A 20,693-nucleotide genomic window follows, 5' to 3' on the forward strand; every position below is an offset into this window, starting at 1 on the left:
TTAATAATAATGATCTTAAAACTAAGAAAAATATTAAAAGTTAAACAAAAATTATCTAACATGATTGTAAATGTTCCCATAACTAATTAAGGTAATCCTATACGGTTTTAACAATATAGATATTTATTTGAAATTTAAAATCATATGCTTCTTATATAAGTAGTAAATTTATTTTGTTTATAATTTATTTAATTGCTTAAAATGTTTTCTAATTTATTTAGAAATTTAAAATTAGACTATACAATCTACTCGTTCAGTATGTACTCTTACAATATTCAAAAAAAATCTGATTAAGACATTAAAATAAAAAGTTGTTTGAGAATACGACAAAGCCAGAAATATTATCATCCTTTATATGCAAGTTTCAAAGATTATATAAACAATTTCAAAATTAAAAAATTATTTTCAAAATTTAAAAAAAAAATGTATACACAAAAAGCAAATTTTTTTAATGTGAGTCAACTTTTTTAAAGATAAACATGCTTACTGAATTTCATTATTGTAGAAATATATAATATTTTAACTGGCTTATACTAATTATTGTAGTTTTTTTTATTTTTATTTATTTATTTATTTTTATATCCGCTACGAAATGAAAGAAGGGTATTATAACTTTACTATATGCCGGCAAGCAAAAGGAAGCATCTCCGGCCCTATATAGTATATATATTCTTGATCAGCGAGACGATATAGCCATGTCCATGTGTCTGTCTGTCCGTCCGTCAGTATAAACACCTAGATCTCAGGGACTATAAGAGATAGAGCTATGCATTTTTTCGACATCAATTGTTATGTTTGCAGGCAGATCAAGTTTGTTTCAAATTTTTGCCACGCCCACTTCCGCTCACACAAATTGACAATACTCGAATAACAAGCGTAATGTTAAAGCTAGAGTTGCGAATTTTGGTATACATAATAATAACTATAGTCTTTGTGGTTCCTGAATTTCTTTGCGATCAGATAAATATTGTCGAAGTTATTAAAGAAATACTTTTGTATGGGCAAAAACGTCTACTTACTAGGGGTCTTAGTTGCTTTGGCTGACAATCTGGTATATTTTGCACTCTATAGTATTTGTATATTGAATATGGTACCATATCAATATACCAAATATACCACTTGGTATATTTTTAGTATTTTGAGGTACATTATTTTGGTATATTTTGAGAATTATACCCAATATTTTGCTTTTATTCAACATGTAGTTTTCTTAATTGTGTTTTATATTTTTGTGTTCCAATATAATTTTTAGACCGAGTTAAAAGTGAATTGTTGTGTTTTAAACAAGTGTAAAAAATTCTCTCTAAGAGAGTTTTCAAGAAAAAAAAACACAAAAAAATTACCATGTTGCGCAGTGTTGTGCTTTAAGCGTTGAGCGTTGACAAGATTGCCGGTGATGTCCAGACGGCAGGTGCAAACAGGCGCATAGCTGGAATTACGTTTTAATTGTCTTTGGGGGCTTTTGATGTTCAGCTGCTGAGTTTGAGATGAGACGAGATGAGTTGAGTTGAGTTGAGTTGAGTCCGTGATGGCATAAAAGCTGATGCAGTTAATCTAGGCAGGCTTAGCGGGCGCTTTTCCTGTTCTCCGCATCGGAGACATCGGATGCTATGATCTACTATAAGCATGGCCACACTCCACTCCACTCCACTCCACTTCACTCCACTTCGTGCTGTGTGCTTGCTTCCAAAAAAAGACTACACAAGTTGGAAGCGGGGACGAGGGAGGCAAGCGGGGAGGAGTGGCTGCCAAGTGACAACATTCTTATTTCGCATACACGAGGTGCTGATCCTAAAGGCGGCTGCAGTTGTTGCTGCTGACACCGTCTTTTTGCGTTTTGTTTTAAAAGACAGCCAGCGAGAGATGCGGAGAGAATGATAGAGGGAGAGGAGACACAGAGAGGAAGCCACCATTCCAGAACAATTGGACGAAGATATCGTGTATTTATAGACCTGGCCCTGAGACCGTTTTCACAGTTGGCTTCGTTCACTGCGCCCGCTCCCTGATCTTTAGCATGTGTGTGCCGCCCCTTGTGTTTTCCATCCGCTTTTCATTCCACTTGTGCAACATATTTTCATTTAATTGCGTTTAATTTGAAAATTACAAACATTCAATTTGATCTGTTTGTTGATCCGTTGATATCCAATGCTCAACAGTTTTTTAAAAGCAAATAAAAAGCCAACTCAACATAAATAATAAATAACAAATAACATAGAGCTCAATTGAGTTGAGTGCGTTGCTTCAAGTTCTATTGCTGAATGAATGACTCATTGACTGAATGCTTCACTGGTTGACTAATTGATTTGACAGCTCACAGTTCGCGCTGCAAAGTTGAAAATGAACTTTTCCACGGCTTTTACTTTTACTGCATAAATAATTGCCAGAACTCAGGGCTCATAATTGCAGAGCTTTTGCCTATTTTCCATTAAGGAAAATGGCTTCTAATTAAATTTGCTAAAGTTTCATTTTATCTTAAATCTGTAGCTATTTATGTCTAGTGTAAACTGGCTATGACGAAAATGTGAAAAAATTATTAATTTTCTTTTCCGAATAAGAAAATGTTATTTTACACATTTATTTCCAAAAGTGGTCCGCATTTGGAAGTTTTTCTATAATTTCTTCAAACTGTGATTTAATTTTGTAATAGTCTTATGTTTGTGATACATGTATATCATAACAATATTATTTTATTCTTTTTTGCATATCGGTATTTAGAGTAAAAAAACATATACCAAAATATTTTTTATTTGAAATAAAGATGAATCTTTTAGCTCTTGATTAGTGCATTTATTAGAGTTAAGAATGATGTTGGAATGATTTTTCTGTTTTAAGATAATTGCATAAAGGAACAAATTCGTACGAAAAAAATGAAAGAAAGAAGAAAGAATTTTATCGTAAGACAAAAATGTTCCTAATATTTATCTGTGCTCTAAATAATGAGAAAAACCTTTACATTAAAATTGTTTCAGTCTATGTTATGACTTTGAATTACTAATTTTTAAAAACTAAAGTGTTTTCTATGCTCAATTTTTCATAGTTGAAATAAGTTCGTGTGATTGTTTCAGATAAACTTGTTCAATAATCCTGACTCTACTGAAAATAATAATATTCAATGGCTTAAACGAATTATTAAATAAAATATTTCATCAAGAGATCTTTTCAAGATACGTTACATGGTTTTATTTTGTTAATTTCTTAATACCCAATATTTTCAATTTTATTTCTTATAACGAAAAAATTATAATCTAGTTAGCCAGGGAAATCTTGGCAGAATCTTGTCAAGCTGGAAGGCAGATCCCGTCTAGCTTCAGTCAGTCTTAGTTCTAAACTCGTACGGGAAACAACTTCGGGAAACATAAAATACAAAACTCAAAATTGTACGATAATAATAATTAAAATATACTTTTCTTTTTCGGGAAACAAATGTTTCGACTCGGGTCCATTGTGCGCTGCATCGATGCGCTGTCGGTGCGTCGTTTGATGGCCAGGAGCTACGGCTCCGCATTGGCTGCCGTATTGCCGAATCGTTCGATGCCGCTGGAGCAGAAACAATCGTCAAAGCTAGATGAGGACAAACTGTCGAGTGAGAAGATTATTGGACGCAGCTACAGCGAAGCGTTGGAGCTGAAGATGGCGAGTGCCAAGGAAGATGCTCAGGAAATAGTTGATGAGGTCACCGCTGAAGCCAAGGATAAGGGCAAGAAGGCGGTGGAAAAGGGGAAGGCAGGCAAGTCTGCGGGTGGCGATGGTGCCAAGGAGCCGCCAAAATCACCACCGGCCAAGCCAAAAGCTAAGGAGGAACGCTTCAAGTCCTTCGAGATCTATCGCTGGAAGCCAGGCGATGAGCCCTCGATGCAAACATATCGCATCGATCTCAATGATTGCGGTGCCATGGTGCTCGATGCCCTCATTAAGATCAAGAATGAAATGGACGCCACGCTGACCTTTCGTCGATCGTGCCGCGAGGGCATCTGCGGCTCGTGTGCGATGAATATCGATGGCATCAATACGTTGTCGTGCATTACGGCCATCGATACGAATGTGGGTAAGCCATGTCGCATTTATCCACTGCCACATCTGTATGTGAAGCGTGATCTGGTGCCGGATTTGTCGCAATTCTACGATCAATATCGGTCGATTCAACCGTGGCTGCAGCGCAAGAATCTCGATCGCGAGATCGGCAAGGCGCAATATTTGCAGGCTCTCGAGGATCGCGATAAGCTCGATGGTCTCTACGAGTGCATTCTGTGCGCCTGCTGCCAGACCTCGTGTCCATCCTACTGGTGGAACAGCGAAAAGTACCTGGGACCCGCCGTCCTCATGCAGGCCTTCCGCTGGATCATCGATTCACGTGACGAGGCCTCCGAGCATCGGTTGTGCCAGCTAATCGATCCCTATAAGCTATATCGCTGCCACACCATACTCAATTGCACCAATACGTGCCCGAAGAATCTCAATCCGGCCAAGGCTATCATCTCGCTGAAGCAGATGCTGGCTGGCATGAAGAAGAAGCCGCCACCGAAAATGCAGACTGATCAAATGTTCCCGACGTCGGGTTAAGCGCAAGTTTTCATTTTACTCTCTTCACTCTACAAGTCTACAATACATTTTTACATTAGAATTGACTAATCTACACTGTTCGAGATTATTTTTCCATCGTCTGCATTCTACACATCAAGCAACTCTACACGAAACTACATTCGTTGCCTATATTCTACACGATTGTACACTTCTCTACACTACTCTCTTTACTCCACACTACCGTAAACTACTCCACACTTCTGTATACGACTGTGAACTACTTTAATCTTCACAATTCTGTGCTGTCCTCCACTATTTCAAACTGTTCTTATAGAATCTGTTTATCTTAAATGCATTGAACCGTTCTAGGGAAACACGTCAAAATTTATGAATTCGATTTTACATCTGGAAACTGTATTGCAAACTAAAAATAAAACACACAACCTAACATTTGTTAAACATGTTCGATAATAAAAAAATGTGCAATGAAATCGAAAGACTTTTCAATTAATATAGTTTTAAATATTTCAAAATGTGGTAGTGTAAAATGAAATGTATAAAATACTTTTATTTTAAATAAACATCAACTTTGTTATATACTACTATATTTAAAGAAAAACATGCACTTTATGATTTAATACTTAGAATCAACATTTTGAATTGCCTTTATAAATTACTGGAACTGTTTAAATTAAACAATAATAATAAATAAATAATAAACTTTTAATAAATAAGTTATGTACAAAAAACATTTAAAAATTTTCTGAACTCTGATAGATTCATACATATGGTATGTATGTATAGGTAGATGATGTTTTGCTAAAGCAAAATAAATCTTTATTCTTTTGTTGAATTTCTAAATTAATCATTTGGTTTCGGGATTAAAGAGATGCGTTAGCGTTCCATACGATTCCACGCCCTCTCGATTCTATTTTGGAAGCGGTAGCAAATGAAGAACATAGAACATAGCGGAAGCCCTTGAATATACTCAAGGATTACAAGAGATTGAAATGTGAAGTGAATCATTTGACTGAAATGTTTCAATTTAGACAGTGCCACAAACATTCGTTAGTTTCTCTGTTCCGCTCGCAATTCTATTTTCGCATTGTGCAGTAATTAATTGATACACATAACAAATAATTCAACAGATATTCGGATATTAATAAATGCTCTCAATACGAGTAAGTGCAAATTGTGTGCTCGCTAAAGCTTTCAAATATGAATCACATGTGGGATGATCTTGAAATTCGATGGCGGAACTTTTAGCTTAACCTACGACAGCTTAAAGCTTTGCTCTTCCAACACACCGTTGTTCTTGTTGTTATTATTGCTAATGTTAGTGCTCAGTGTCAACAGCTTGCCATTTCGCTTACTCTCCCTTTGGCGGTTTGGCGCTCTCCCTTGCCAGTTTCGCTCTCTTCGTTTTGGTCGTGAGTAAATAAATAAACGCGCACAAAAATATTTACATATGCGTAAATGCACGAGGTTCCCTGCATGTGTTTGTCGCTGTCTGTCTCTATGTGTCTGTGTGTGTCTGTGTCTGTGTAGGTGAGTGGGTGTGTTAGTCTAGGGAGCCGTAAAGCGCGTCACCACGTGCAGCGCTAGCGACAGCGACGGCGACGGCGATGGCAGCAAAAGGCAAACGGCAACGGCAAACAGTAAAGCGAAATCAAAGCTGAGCGGGAAAAGCTTTTCGGCGTACGTCACCGACGCACCGGAGGTGGCCCGAACCGATTGCAGAGCTTTCGGACGCCTACAAAAACCAACCCCAAAGCAAAAGCCGCTTTGCAAATCAGTCGCAAAAAGTACGTCGCCAGAACGCAAAACCGAGAGACCTGGCACGCTGCAAAATCAAAAAGAAAATAAAGATTTTCTAACCAACCAACAACAAACGAAATACCACACAAAAAAAAAAATAGATAAATAAATAAATAGAAATCAAAATCGAAATCAAAATCATAATAAAAGTAGTTTTTATTATTCAAAGAGAAAATAAAAAGGCAGCGCAAAGCGTATCAAACGAATCGTGGTTTATTGCAAAAGGTGCGTGTGGGAAGGCGAAGGCTCAGCTATCAAACCTTTTTTTTTTCGTTGTTTTCAAAGTGTGTGCAAAAAAAGCTTGAATAGATTTGTCGTCATCCTCACAAAACAAACAAAAAAAAAAGGAAGCAAAGCAAAGCAAGTGCAACGCTGCTGTTGCATTTGTTGCTATTGCTGTTACTGTTACTGTTGCTGCGCTGTTGTTGTTGTTGTTCTTGTTTTTGTTGTCGTTTGTTCTTGTCGCTGTAATTCATCTATTATTTATATTTACTCAACACCCTGAACACAAAACAAACACAAAGGTAGCCACAGCAACGCGTTACGGGAGCAACGAACGCCAGGAGCAGCGGCAGAAGAAGAAGCAGAAGTAGAAGGAGCAGCTGAGGAAGTTTAAGAAGAAGGAAGCAAAGCACACAAATTTACAAAGATGTCATGGAGATATGCGGTGAGTGTCAACAACTGATTGCTTCAAGGACTCGCCTTGCGCTGGTCACACTTTTTTTTTTGTCGTACTTTTGGTTTTGGGCCACAGCTGATGATAAGATGCAGCTGCTGTGACGGTGGCTGTGGCTAAGGCTGGTGATAGCGCCAGCTAACGTGACCTTGAATGCATGTGCGCGCTTGAGACTGACCTAATTTGAGGCTCCGTGTGTGTGTGTGTGTGAGTGTGTTTTTTTTTTTTTGGTTTGGTTTGGTTTGGTTGCAATGCCACTTTACCTGTATTTGTGTCTGTGTGTGTGTGCCATTTTCGAGCTGCAGCTGAGAAGCCTTGGCACACACCCAAGCCAAACCACTCAACCTGCAACCCTGCACTACCCCTAATACATCTCCGTTATCCCCCGTCTCTCCCCCTTCTCCGTCACCGTCACCGTCACCCACCATCCATGCATCCACACAAGGCCTTTGCTCGTAAATGCAAATGCTCTCTGTGGCCAAAGCAAAGTTCAAGTGCCTTTTGCACAATGTTGGCTGGCACACACACACACACACACACATACGTACTTAGACACTCACACACACGTGCCCATATAGGTCGTATCCAAGAACAACAATACGACATTTGTCTGTTCTGTTGTTGTGCACAGTTAATGCAAAACAATTTCATTGCATTGCCGCCCAAAAAAAAAAAAGGAAAAAACCCAAATTTGAAGCTTCCAAAAGCTTCGAGTTTATTTCGTTGCTATTAATAACTCGTCATTATTATGCGATAGCTCTGCATTTAACGGCATCCTTAGCATTTTGGCGCCCAACGTACGGTGGGGATGTGCTACCTTTTGCTGTAATCAGCAAAAGTTTCGCTTCCATAAGACCGAAGACAACATCATTATGTGCAGGCCTGAAGCGGAGGGAGTGAGTTGATATGATTATGCGGTAATCGAAAAGGCAAAAGCATAACATCTGCCTTTCATTATTCTGCGGTTACCTAAATATAGCCGAGTACTTCACAACGCTGGCTAATGTAATAATACTCCAATTTTGTTCGTGTGTCCCACTTTTGCGCATTGAATTTGCTTGGCGCCCAACGTGGGCTGTGCCACAATTACAGCTCAATTTGGCCAAAGCAAGGGTGCCATGGGGATGGATGGATGGAGGACTGCATTACAAGTATTGCAGTTGTCGCCTGACCCTAAAATGGATAAATGTAATAGGCTTTTGGGGCTAAACTTAAGCAGATTACTCATACGTCGCGTGGGCCAATTAACTTAATTATAAACGCAATTTGTTTTTTTTTTTGTAGTTTTATTTCGCGGAAAAGGGCTTGCACACCCCATTTTCCCATTTTCGCCTCAAGGCTAATCTCGCATCTATTGAACTTGAGTTTTGGGGATGTGGGAGAGGGAGAGGGAGCAACTCAGTTGAATGCAAAATTAATTAAATTGCTGAGTCAATGTCACAGCGATTGCTTTCAAATTTTGTTTATTTTATTTAATTTTTTTTTTCGGTGGGGTGTGAGCTCTGCCACTTTTGGTGGCAAGGTGTGCAGAGTGGAGTGTTGTAGAGTAGGCGCAAGGGGAGGGGAAGGGGAAGTGGGAGTGGCGTAACCACTGAAGTGAACCAAGCGCCCCCAGGGGCGTGCATTTAATTGGACAGGCAGCCAAGCTCGCTAGCTTCCGTGTAATGTGCATTACAAAATTGTAAAACAAAAAAAAAAAAGAAGGCAGAGAAAAACCAACACACACACACACATACAGCGAAAATAATGAAACACAAAGCCCAATAGCTTAGCTAAAATGTCAATGTCAGTGCTGGCTGTCATTTATAGTAGTTGCTGTTGTTGTTGTTATTGTTGGCGCTAATTGAACGATCGATAGAGCGTTGTACATCTCCGATATATGGTCTGGCCTATATATGGCCCATATATTGCCTATATATGGCCTATATATAGAACGACGAGCACACTTAACAATTATGCGAACATTCCCTCTCAATGTGTGAGTGGGCGTAAAGGCGTGTGGGCGTGTGTGTCTATAGACAACAAACACTCGTCGTCGTCGTCGTCGTTGTCGTCGTCGATTGGCAGCTGTTGCGCCTCATTGAGCAAAAGCGAAAGGCAGCAAAAGCAACAACAACAAAACGACAAACTACCTGAGCGGCCACTTAAAAGAGAATTTGCTGTAGCTATTGTTGTTGCAGCTCCATTGTTTAACAACTCAAATAACAATTATCACCAAAAATGTAATGTATTACTTGGGACTGAAGTGCTGCCTATCGAGCATGCTCATTGGCTATGATTAACTTAATTTATTCTAATATCAATTTAAATGCTATTCAACTATTCAAAAATATATATATGTACATAAGAAGATAGAATTTATTCGAGATATCATCTTGTTTATGGCTTATTTCTGCTAAACATAAATAGTTTATTGTATTCAATATTAAATATTTACAGGATATATAGCAGTCGATCAGAAAATAATTTTCGATTTGTCTCATACTGCTATCTATAGGGAATCTGTTATATTTTGTACTCTACGGTACATTTGAAATACTTATACTTAGTATAGCCGTATACTATATATAGTCTTTGGTATATCTTAATATATTTGGTATATTAATACTCTTTATTTATTGGTATATTTGATATGTAATAGTAATCCATATACCAAATACAATTTTTTTGTATATTTTAGTACTTTTTGGTATGATAACTCTATGGTATATTTGAAATGTAATAGTATATCCATATTCCAAATATCATTTTTAATAATACTCTATGGTATATTTGAAATGTAATAGAATATCCATATAGCAAATATAATTTTTTTGTATATTTTAGTATTTTTCCGGTATGGTATATTTGAAATGTAATAATATATCCTTATACCAAGTATAGTCTTTGACATATTTTAGTATTGTTTTTTGTATATTGATTCCGTATATTTTAAAAGTAATACTACACTGATTTGCTTTTATTAAAAATATTTTGGGTATCTCAAGTTTGTTTTTACTCGATGAGTATTACTATTTGTGGCAATTTCAAAGAATATTTAAGACTATAGCTGATCCACAGTTATCATATTTGTGTATGTTTCTATTTCATATTTCTCTTCCACCCGCCGACACTTTCAAGAAAATTCCCTTTTGATGTGTTCAAAAATACGTTCATCATTTAAAAATCATGCAATTTAAATAGCATACTCCTCAGTTTCAATTACAGGGTAGAGCGTCAGTCGTGACTACGACGCGTCTAACCAATATTTATAGAGTTAGTCACGACTTTGGAGCTTTTCGTTAACGATCGCATCACGTGCTCATCGCTAGCGATTTGAATACTCGCTCGTGTTTGTTTGAAACATTGTCCGTTTGAAGCGCGCCCCATTTCGGGCGCCCTATAGCCAACCTTGAATGATCATTTGCATTGACTGCATATATATTGTATATTGTTAACACAAACTAAATGAGACTTGTCTGTGATGATGTGTTTTGTAGTTGTTGTTGTTGTTGTTGTTACAGTCACTGCCAAAGTGCACACCTTAAATGGCAAATTAAAAACTACTGCGCATTTAATTTGCGCAATTTTCATTTAGTCTCATTTTATTTATTGCTGTTTGGCTTTTCCTTTTGAGTCAGTCATTCAATACAAATACAAATACGAATACGAATACAAATACGAATAAAAAATATATGTATATACATTTATTTTGTGGTGGATTCGTTTCAGCACGTGATGCCGAAGCGCATTAACAATCTCTGTCACAGTCAAAATTCTTTAATAATTTTTGTTTTGTCTACTTTATTTACTTTTCCTGTTTCTTGTTGCTTTTTTATTTTGTTTCGTTTTTGTGTTTCTGGCAGACTGTTAAATCAATACAATTGTCTGCAGGCAGCTTGCATGTCAATGCATTTTGGTTGTCTTCCTTTTTTTTTTATTATTTCTACAGGGTATGCATCATAAACATAAGTGGGGTAAAGAACTCCATTGCGATAGAGTCAGGAGAGTTTTCTTCATGTGTAGGAAGTCTTGAATTGTAGGGAATTTGCTAGCCCGATTCGCCTTAGAGTCAAAGCAAATATGTGAGTTGTAATATATTCTAATTCATCAGTCAGTCGACAGACTTAGACAGCAATCTATGATCTTTTTTTCTTACAGGGTATTCTGCAACCTGCAGTTTAACCTTTCTCCCGTTTACGTATCTATCCTTAGGCGGATTTTATCGATAGGAAAACGCTTTTGTTTATCGCCTTTTGCCATAGACAACAGCACAAAATATTTCAATTGTACACAGATATTTTGTTGTATCTATAATTTTCAGCATGCATCGCAAATTTTTCACACTTGTTAAGCATTTTTGATAATCGTTTTTCAGTATTTTCCTATTTGCGTTTTTCTGTGAATATCTCGGCGTTGTTGTCTTGATGATGTTGTTGTTGTTCTCAATATACAAGGCCAATAAACAATAAAAGCGTATACGTAATATTCATATTCACATTCCATGTGTGTGTGTGAGTGTGTGTGTTCTCACTTATGTATTAAGTGAGTGCTTTTGAGTGGCAACGAACTGATTTCATAATTTATTGGTTCCACATTACTACGAGTATCTCAAAATATTTGCTTCGCTTTGGCAGCTCACTTGACTGCCTATTGCGTATTTTTGTTTAATGAGTTCAAATCGATTGCTAATGCTATAATGCACTTTGTTCCAGCAGCTCGCAAATGAATTATCAATAGAAAAGCTAATTCGAAATTCTGATCAGACAACTGATCAGTAATTAGTGAAGTAATTTGCAAAGCTGTAATTATAAGTAATTGTAATTTAATAGTATATTAATATACCAAATATATTCTTTGGTATAGTTTAGTATTTCTTTGGTATATTCATTTCAAAAGTTTAAGAATTATCCCGCACTGCTTTGCTTATAGTGCATATTTTTCCAGTTGTTTATAGTTTAGTATTTTTTTGGTATATTAATATACCACACTGTTTCACATATGAATTATCTATAGCAAAGCTAATTCGTGTACATCGATATACCAAATATGGTCTTTGGTATATTTTAGTATATTTTAGGTATACTAATTCCCAAAAATGGAGGAATTTTACTGCACTGTTTTGCTTATAATGCTCTCTGATGCAGAATCTCACATATGAATGTTGTATGGCAGAGCTAATTCGAGTATATCGATATACCAGATATAGTCATTAGGGGTTTAGTATTTTTTCGGTATATTAATTCCCTAAATAGTGAACTTTGTTTGCAAAGCTGCAATTGTAATATAGTAGTATGTGAATATACCAAATATATGCTATGATATAGTTTAGTATTTTTTCGGTATATTCATTCCTCACATTTTATAAATTATACCGCACTGTTTCGCTTATATTGCACTCAGTGTAAGCAGCTCACATATGAATTATCAATAGCAAAGCTTCGAAATTCTGATCACACAATATCAAGTAGTAACTAGTTAAGTAGTTTGCAAAGCTGCAATTATAAATAATTCAACCTAAGTGTTATGTTATAACAAAAGTAGTTCAGTCTTAGAAAATATGTTTTGAGTTATGTGGAATTCTCGCAGCTCGTTTGGAATTAATCCACGTTAATCTGATGAACTACTTTGCTTAAAATATGTGCTTGGCTAAATACAAATTAAATTTATTTTAATAATCTGATAAATAAGTTGAACAACTTGTGGTTGATTTTCTTTCTCTTAATTACTAATAATTTAATTGTAATTTGAATGAGCTAGTTAACAAAGAATGTGAATGATTTAGTTCACGTATTTATCACACAAAACCAGATAGACGGAGGTCGTTAGTTAGTGTCTGTTGGGGGGCAAGTACTCAGGGTATGTGTCTGTGTGTGTGTGTGTGTGTGTGTGTGGCAGGTTGCACAAACGTGACACGTCTGCGGCACATTGTCAGCTCGTTTGGATGACTTCCAAAGGGCACGGGCAACAGTTTGAAACACAAGCTCAATTTATCTATCTAGCTGGCTGGCTGGCTGTTTGTTGAGTGGTCAATGCTTGACCTGGCCTATAGCTCAGCTGAGCTGAGCTGAGCTGGGTTGACATAGTTTTTGCAGTTTGTGTTTCAGTTTCAGTTGCAGTTTCGATTTTGGTATCGTTTTCATTTGCAGGAAGTGTTGAGCTCTGCAATGGAATTGAATTCAATTCAATTGAAATTGTCTCTCTCTCTGTGTGTGAAGGGGGGGGAATAGAAATGGAAATGGAAATCGAAATGAAAATGGTGTCAGTTGGACACACTGAAAGCGCCAATGAGTGTATCTGACTCTGACTAATAAACAGTGGATGCAACAATGCGATCGTCAGACGCAGTTCTTGGCACTGTGGATGTCTATTAAAAGGCAGAGAAAGAGTGAGGGAGAGAAAAACACCTTGCCTCGAGGCAAATGAAAATGTCGTGCCAATGAATTGTGTGGTGTATGTGTGGCGATATACACAGAAATAGATAGAGCGTAATGTCGATGATTAAGTTCAACTGATTTAGCATTTAATCCAAGTCAAAAACACACACACACACACACACATATTATATACGATTCTTTGTTGTCTTCCAGAGCTAATTGCTTTGGCATGCGGGCAAAATCAGAGGCAAAACATCCCAACTGACTGACTCATCGGTTGAGCTTTTGTTTTCTTCTGGTTTCTAGTTTCTGGTTTGCCATCATGTTTTCAGTTGTTCGTACAGTTTTCCAATTTATTTTGCCGCGATCTCGAATAATTTCCAACGTCAAAAGGAATGTGTCGAAAGTTTGGGGCGGCGATGTGCGAGCGATTTTCGGTTTGCAGCGTGCTTTTCACAGCATTTAATGCATGTGCCACTGTGTATTTTTAGATGCACACACTAAACAACTAAAAGTACGTATATATGTACATATGTACATATATGTATTGGTGTAGTGTAGATCTGTGTGTAGCGGAACAAGGTCAAGGCGTCGACAGTGGCCAAAAACCACTAACGTCAACAACATCAGCCATGAGGCAACACACAACAAACAACATCAAATGGCCAACGCCAACGCCTTTTCGCTTGCACCTGAAGGCAACTTTGTTACCCGACAACACCCCCCACCACCGCTTTTCCCCTTCCCACCTCGTCACTGTGTGGGTGTGTGTTAGTCGCCAACCCACCTGCAAAATGGCCTCAAAGAGATTTTAAATATTATATTACGTATACGCAGAAATAGAAATAAATAATCGAAATTGTCGCTAAATATACATTTAACATTTTTATGTATAAACTCATGTATGCGTACATATATCACAGGCAATTACTAAAGTTCTACTTAGCCGCCTCGGGCTGGGGCTGGCGACCCGCTGTTGCCTAGGGGAACTGCTCAGACACAATGCTCTTCACGTTTTTTTTTAATTCAAACGCGACGACACTGATTTCTATTTATAGTCAAGTGATTTCAACTTGATACGATTACACAGGATTTTAGCCCGGAGTGTCATCAATTAGCTCTTTGAATGACGCTTAATTAGTTGTTGCACTCTCTTGCTCTTATTTTTCATTTCTTTAACTCGATTTGCACTTTTCAAAATACGTTTTGCAAAATGATTTCGAGTCGCATATTCAGGATATTTACATTTAAATGAGGCATCAGAAATTGCAAATATTACAATGCATAAATAATTCTCGTATTATTATTTCAATACATTTTTTTTAATTCTTATATTTTTACATACAATAATATCTATTATATTTATGACTACTTATAAAAATTGAAGTATTTATTTAAAAAGTAATTTTGTATGGTTTGCTTTGGTTAGCAATATGGTATATTTTGTACTCTACAGAATATTTTCGAATGGGATAGTATATCGTTATACCAAATATAGTCTTTAGTATTTTTGGTTAACAATCAGTTATATTTTGTACTCTATGAAAGTGTGAATGAAATATATCAATTTACCAAATATAGTCTTCGGTATTTTTCAATATTTTTCGGTATATATTTTTTGTATTTGGTATATTTTACGAAAAATATCACAACGTTTTGCTTTTATTGAAAACGGATAGCGGGTATCTCACAGTCGAGTACACTCGACTACAGCTAACACATCGTACTTGTTTAGTACTTCGTGCGGTGTGTCTATTCGAATTAATTTCAATTTATTTTTAAGTTTTTCAAACATCTTATACTATAATAAAACCATATTTTGATTTGTATAATTTTTTCAAATCAAAAATTTTTGAATTATTCACTATATATTGCACAATTAAACAGTTTATGTTCAAAATTCTATTACTATTGTGAACTTTTTTATAATGCGTATAATGTTCGGTGTCTCTATTTAATTTGTATGATTATTCACATTATTTATCATTATTATTATGGTGAACTATTTTTACATTTGTTTCACGATTTTATTATTCATCACTTTTTGCAGCTAGTCGACAGATACAGCAGCAGCATTGGCGATAGATATAGTCCGCACTATTATCAGGTTTGTCAGAGATCGTCATCGTTATCGTTATCGTTATGGTTATCGTTATCGTTCTATCGATGCAATGCATGTGCCCCCTTCTCATGTTATTCGAATGCATTAAATAATATTTAATGATTCGTAAAATGCAGCTTATTAACCAAGCAAATCGAATTGTTCATATTAGCTAAGGCTTCCACTAAAATCAGCTAAAATTAATGCTTAAATGTAAACAGCAAATTCATGCCGTCAAGGCAATCTCCATAGATGTGCCAATAAATCGTCGTCGTCAGGCAAACACGAATTTAATTCGAGACAAGAAATATGCAAATGTTTATGTATGTGCATATACAATGTATATATAGCGATAAGTTGTCGTGTGTTTCGACACACAAACATAGACAGTATATACATATAGTGTATAATGCCCATCAGATCAGTCACAATAGATCAAAATCAGAAGTCAGAAAAGTGAAAGAACTTTTGCCTGCGATGATGTTTGCGATTTCTTTTTGGCTTCTCAGGGTCGAATGCCGCGACAAAAAGCAAAAGTTTTCGCTTCGCTTCGTTCGTCTCTTTTCAGTTCTTTCGTCTCTCTCTCTCTCTTCTCCTTCCTCCTTGCGACGCCTCGCTGTCGCTGATTTTATTTGAATATGTTATGACAAAGCAGACAACCGATAAGCAAAACTAAACTGAAAACAAACACAAACAAAAAAAAAAAAAAAAAAAAAAAAAACGAAAACGAAAATAATAAATGAAAATCGAAAAGGGAAAAGAAAGCAAAACAGAAAATACAGTTTCACTTTCCCATTGACTTTGGCTACTGTCCCTGAAATTGACAAAACCCCAACAAGGACGTGGCTCGAGGGGCATCCCCCCTTACCCCCTCTGCCTCTCCCCCTGTTTCACTGTTTGCGTTTTGTCTGTATTTTGGGGCGACCTTCGCCTTTGCCCATAAATTTTGGCTGGCCGAGCTTTTGGCAAGCTGAAACTGAAACTGAAGCTCAATTGTCGCCTAGGCACAAACTTGATGCCCATAAATAATTGCCAACTGCCAAAACATACAACAACATTTACATATCCGCAACGCGAAATCATTTACAAATCGCCTACAGAGATAGACTCTCGACTCTCGACTCTCGACTCTGCTCCAAGAAGCCAGCTCAAGTGACAAGCGTCACAAATTATGCCATATTCGCTGTCAAACACAGCAGCAGAGCAGAGCAGAGCATCCTTCTTTCATATTTTCTTTTTTTTTTTTTTGCTGATTTCTTTTTTTACTTTTGGGATTTTCCTCTGTTGTCTTTGTCGTCGTTGTCTTAAGTGTATTATTATTGTGATGAGCTCATAAACGTTGCTTTGCATGGTCACCACTAAAATGTATTGTCAGTGCGCAATTTTCTTAATTCTTGTTGAGATTTGTGGAATTAAGCGTTCTTACTAACCTCTGCTGATGCCTTGAATTTGCTTCAGGATTAACACTGATTGTTCTTAGAGACGATTGCAATTAAATGGCATGGAGAAAACGCAGTTTTGTTTAGTAATCAAAATATATTTATAGATTGCTTGCCAGGTTTATGATTAAAGAAGAATATATCGAATCTTTATTTCTCAATTAAATATACTTTGTGTTGTAAAGGAAACCTTTAAAAATATGTTTTACTATCACTTGCTTAACTTGAAATCTGATAATGTGTTCAAAACATTTTTTTTGCTAATGCTTGGAAATTGAATGCAAATTATGTTGACAATATACATTTTGTAAAGATAATCGCTTTAATTTAGAAGTAATTTCAAATTTAACAAACATTTGAAATTTTAATGTAATATTTTTACTTGAAGCATTCAAAGATGTTTGAAAAAAAAAACGGTTTGCTTTTGAGGTAGCTCTTGTTTTCAAAAAATTAAAAATTTGTTTTCAGTTCTTTAAGAGTCTAGTATAGAAAAAAATGAAGGCAACTTAACTTGTTTAAAGGGAAGAAAAATACAATGTAAATAAATTAACTTAGCGATAGGAAAACAACGTGAGGAATAATTACAATATATACAATTTATAGAATATTTCCATAAAACTTTACTTTATTTTATAAGTAAACGAAACTAAATGAAACATTCTCAAACAATATACAACAAAATATAAAGATTAACTTCAATTATTTAAAAAATATTGTGTTCTCAATTTGGAAAAGTATTCGAGGATTGGGCAAATAATTTAAAAATATTAAGAAACCTATTCCAAAAACATAAAGTTTCACTCCAGATATGAAAAAAAAAAAATTGAATTCTAAATTCGAAAAAGTATTTAAATATTAGACAATAAATTTAAAATGTGAAGAATAATTCATTTATAACATTAAAAAAAACTTAAAGTTACTCTCCAATGATTTAAAAAAAAACTTGAATCCTGGATTCGAAAAAGTATTCGACAATAAATTGAAAGCCTTAAGAACAATAAATTTAGAACAAAATATGAAGATTCACTTTAATTCAAAATCAGAAAGCATAAAGCTTCGCTACAATTATTTCAATAACTGGAATTCTAAATTCTATAAAATTATTCGAATATTTGAGAAATTGAGTAAAAAGTAAAAAAGTTTGACTTTCTTTTAGGAAGGAAATATGCTATGAGCATGGAGCATTTTAGAAAGATTTGTACATTTTGTGGCTTGTTTATAAACATTATATTGTGTGTGAACTCGTATTAATTGTGACAAACACTTTTCGTTTTGCAGTCGCCCAGCCGCCTGGAAACCTCAGAACAGACCACAGGACGCCAGCTGCAACGTGTGCTGCACTATTCGATGGCTCCTTGCCGCAGTTTGCCGGGTCTGAGACGCGCCGAGTGCGCCATACACGATGTTGACTGTGATGAAGTCTATCCGGGCATTTACATAGGCGATGCGTAAGTTCTCCTTCTCTCTCTCTTACTCAGAGTTAACTCTCTCTCTCTCTCTCTCTTTGAAGTGCGGCGGCTAAAAACAAAACATACTTGAGGCTGATGGGCATTACGCACGTGTTGAATGCGGCGGAAGGTTGTCGCTATGGTCAAGTGGACACTGGACACAGTTACTATCGGGATATGCCCAGCGTTAGGTGCGTGAAGAAGAAGAAGAAATTGAATTTATGATCATAATCAATGCGGGGCATCATTTGGCGCACATTAATTATTGATTCAACTTTAGTTTCTTAAACTCACATATTTATGTTGATTATTATTATTATTATTTCTTTCTTTGGCACTTTTGATTCGATGGCGATCGCTAACAAAATTTTGATGACATTTTTCCACCTCTTCTTTTTTTTCGTTTCGTTCTCTTCAAAATCTGCACACACCTTGTATATAATGTCTCATTCACAAAAACACAAACATTCAATGCATTATCTTTCACACTGTGTGGGTCATTTGCTGTTGTTGTTGCTGTGGTGGTGGTTGTTGTATTGTTTGTGTGTACAGACGCCAACATAAGGATTGCTTTTTTAGATATATGGGATTCCCCATGATCGATGCGCCCACGACAGACATTTCCCGTTACTTCTATGTGGCATCCAAGTTCATCGACAGCGCCATCAGCAGCGGCGGTGAGTAGCTGAACTACTCTAGTGTCTTTTCACATTAATGAACTTTCTCTCTCTCTCTCTCTCTGTCTCTCTCTTAGGCAAAGTGCTGGTACATTGCCTGGTGGGCATGTCGCGATCGGCCACCTGCGTCCTGGCGTATCTGATGATTTGCCGTAAAATGTCCGCCGTAGATGCGATACGCACGGTTCGGATGCGCCGTGAAATTCGACCAAACGATGGCTTCCTTCAGCAGCTCGCCGATCTCGATATGGAGCTGAAGCGCAAGAATCTTTATCCCTATTAAGCCACCCCCTCTCCCCTGCCCCTACCCCTTTCCCACTCAAAAACAAACTAACAAACTTCCCCCCCCCCTACCCACACACACACAACCAAAGATACACACACACTATAGTACTGAATAAGAGCGAGAGAGAAACACAAATATAACGTATACGACGAATACGTGATTTGTCTTGATATTAAACGTTGACACACACACATACACAAATAAATATATATCCCACACACACACACAAACACACACACACACACACATATATAGACCACAAAAAAGCGTTGTTCTAAACTATTTATAATGAAAAAGCTAACGACTTAAAGGTAACTTGGTCTTCTGAAAAAGAACCGAAAATAATAAAGAAAACATTTCAAAATACAAAACAAAACTGTTCAACTGATCAACTGTATAATCATGGCAACTAGATATATATGTATAGTTATATATAGAATCGGCCATACTTCCATTTAGTGGGAATCAAGTTACACTAGAGAAACTCCACAGCGATACATAGCGACCTAGGCGTTACACCAACAACAACAATAACTACAACAAAAACAAAAACAAAATTAAGATGAGAACGTAATCGAGCTGACATTTTACCATATGATTAATGTATACACACATACATACATACATATACATATATATGCATACGTCTTTATATATGTATTCCTATGAAATGACTTTTTTGTATGCAAAAAACGAAAAAACAAAAACCAAAAAACTCTTTCGAATTGTGGTTCATCTCTTCTACCCAAGCTTACATCTACATATATAGTTAAGATCTTACTATATACTACATACATATGCATATGTATATGTATATGTACTTAGGCGTTTAAGATGAGCTGAAGAACAAAACCAAAAACCAAAACCAACAAGAACAACACACAATGAAACAATGTATAGAACACAAGAGAAAATCTAATATACATATACTATATATCATATATATTGGTATATATGTACTATATATTGACCTTATATCTACATAGATGTATAAACTAATATATATTTAAAAAAAAAGAAACATTAAAGTATATATACATATATATATATATGAAGAAAACTGTGTATTGATGATAAGTATATACAAGCTGCGTTATATACACCCCCTATATATATATATTATATGTACTTATATATACATGCATATATATACAACTACATGTATATTCAACTATTGTACAATGAAATAGCAAAGCTAACTTCACAACAAACAAAGAGATCAACAACAAACAAACAAGCAGCGACAACATCAATAAGATGCAATCGGCAAACAAACAAAACATAAAATTAAAGAAAAAAAAACAAAAAATAAATAAATAAAACAAAACACCAAATTCATATTTTCTAGAACATGTATGAGCAAAAAACCAA

At 36.0% G+C, this 20,693-nt stretch overlaps 2 protein-coding genes across 5 annotated transcripts; both read left to right on the forward strand.

Moving 5' to 3' along the window:
- Positions 1-3,307: 3,307 nt before the first annotated feature.
- On the forward strand, positions 3,308-5,012 carry LOC132796643 (succinate dehydrogenase [ubiquinone] iron-sulfur subunit). The gene has a single exon (XM_060807888.1). The coding sequence runs from the start codon at positions 3,424-3,426 to the stop codon at positions 4,558-4,560; it is 1,137 nt and encodes a 378-aa protein (XP_060663871.1). The 5' UTR covers positions 3,308-3,423; the 3' UTR covers positions 4,561-5,012.
- Positions 5,013-6,309: 1,297 nt separating this feature from the next.
- On the forward strand, positions 6,310-20,187 carry LOC132796299 (dual specificity protein phosphatase 3). Of its 4 annotated transcripts, none has more exons than XM_060807414.1 (7): positions 6,310-6,564; positions 6,864-7,006; positions 15,422-15,478; positions 18,190-18,359; positions 18,422-18,550; positions 18,912-19,036; positions 19,114-20,187. In XM_060807414.1, the coding sequence occupies exons 2-7, from the start codon at positions 6,989-6,991 to the stop codon at positions 19,317-19,319; spliced, it is 705 nt and encodes a 234-aa protein (XP_060663397.1). In that variant the 5' UTR covers positions 6,310-6,564; positions 6,864-6,988; the 3' UTR covers positions 19,320-20,187. The 4 variants fall into 4 exon arrangements, with proteins under 4 accessions (XP_060663397.1, XP_060663398.1, XP_060663401.1 ...); XM_060807415.1 differs by having other exon boundaries at positions 6,868-7,006; XM_060807417.1 differs by having other exon boundaries at positions 6,312-6,564; positions 18,939-19,036.
- The last annotated feature ends 506 nt before the right edge of the window (positions 20,188-20,693 follow it).

The sequence above is a fragment of the Drosophila nasuta genome, chromosome X (assembly GCF_023558535.2).
Source record: "Drosophila nasuta strain 15112-1781.00 chromosome X, ASM2355853v1, whole genome shotgun sequence".
Classification (NCBI taxonomy): domain Eukaryota; kingdom Metazoa; phylum Arthropoda; class Insecta; order Diptera; family Drosophilidae; genus Drosophila; species Drosophila nasuta.

Coding starts and splice junctions, on each gene's coding strand:
- LOC132796643 (XM_060807888.1), top strand. CDS start 3,424: ATGTTTCGACTCGGGTCCATTGTGCGCTGCATCGATGCGCTGTCGGTG.
- LOC132796299 (XM_060807414.1), top strand. Junction 15,479..18,189: donor ATAGTCCGCACTATTATCAG/GTTTGTCAGAGA, acceptor TTCGTTTTGCAG/TCGCCCAGCCGCCTGGAAAC. Junction 18,551..18,911: donor CGGGATATGCCCAGCGTTAG/GTGCGTGAAGAA, acceptor TTGTGTGTACAG/ACGCCAACATAAGGATTGCT.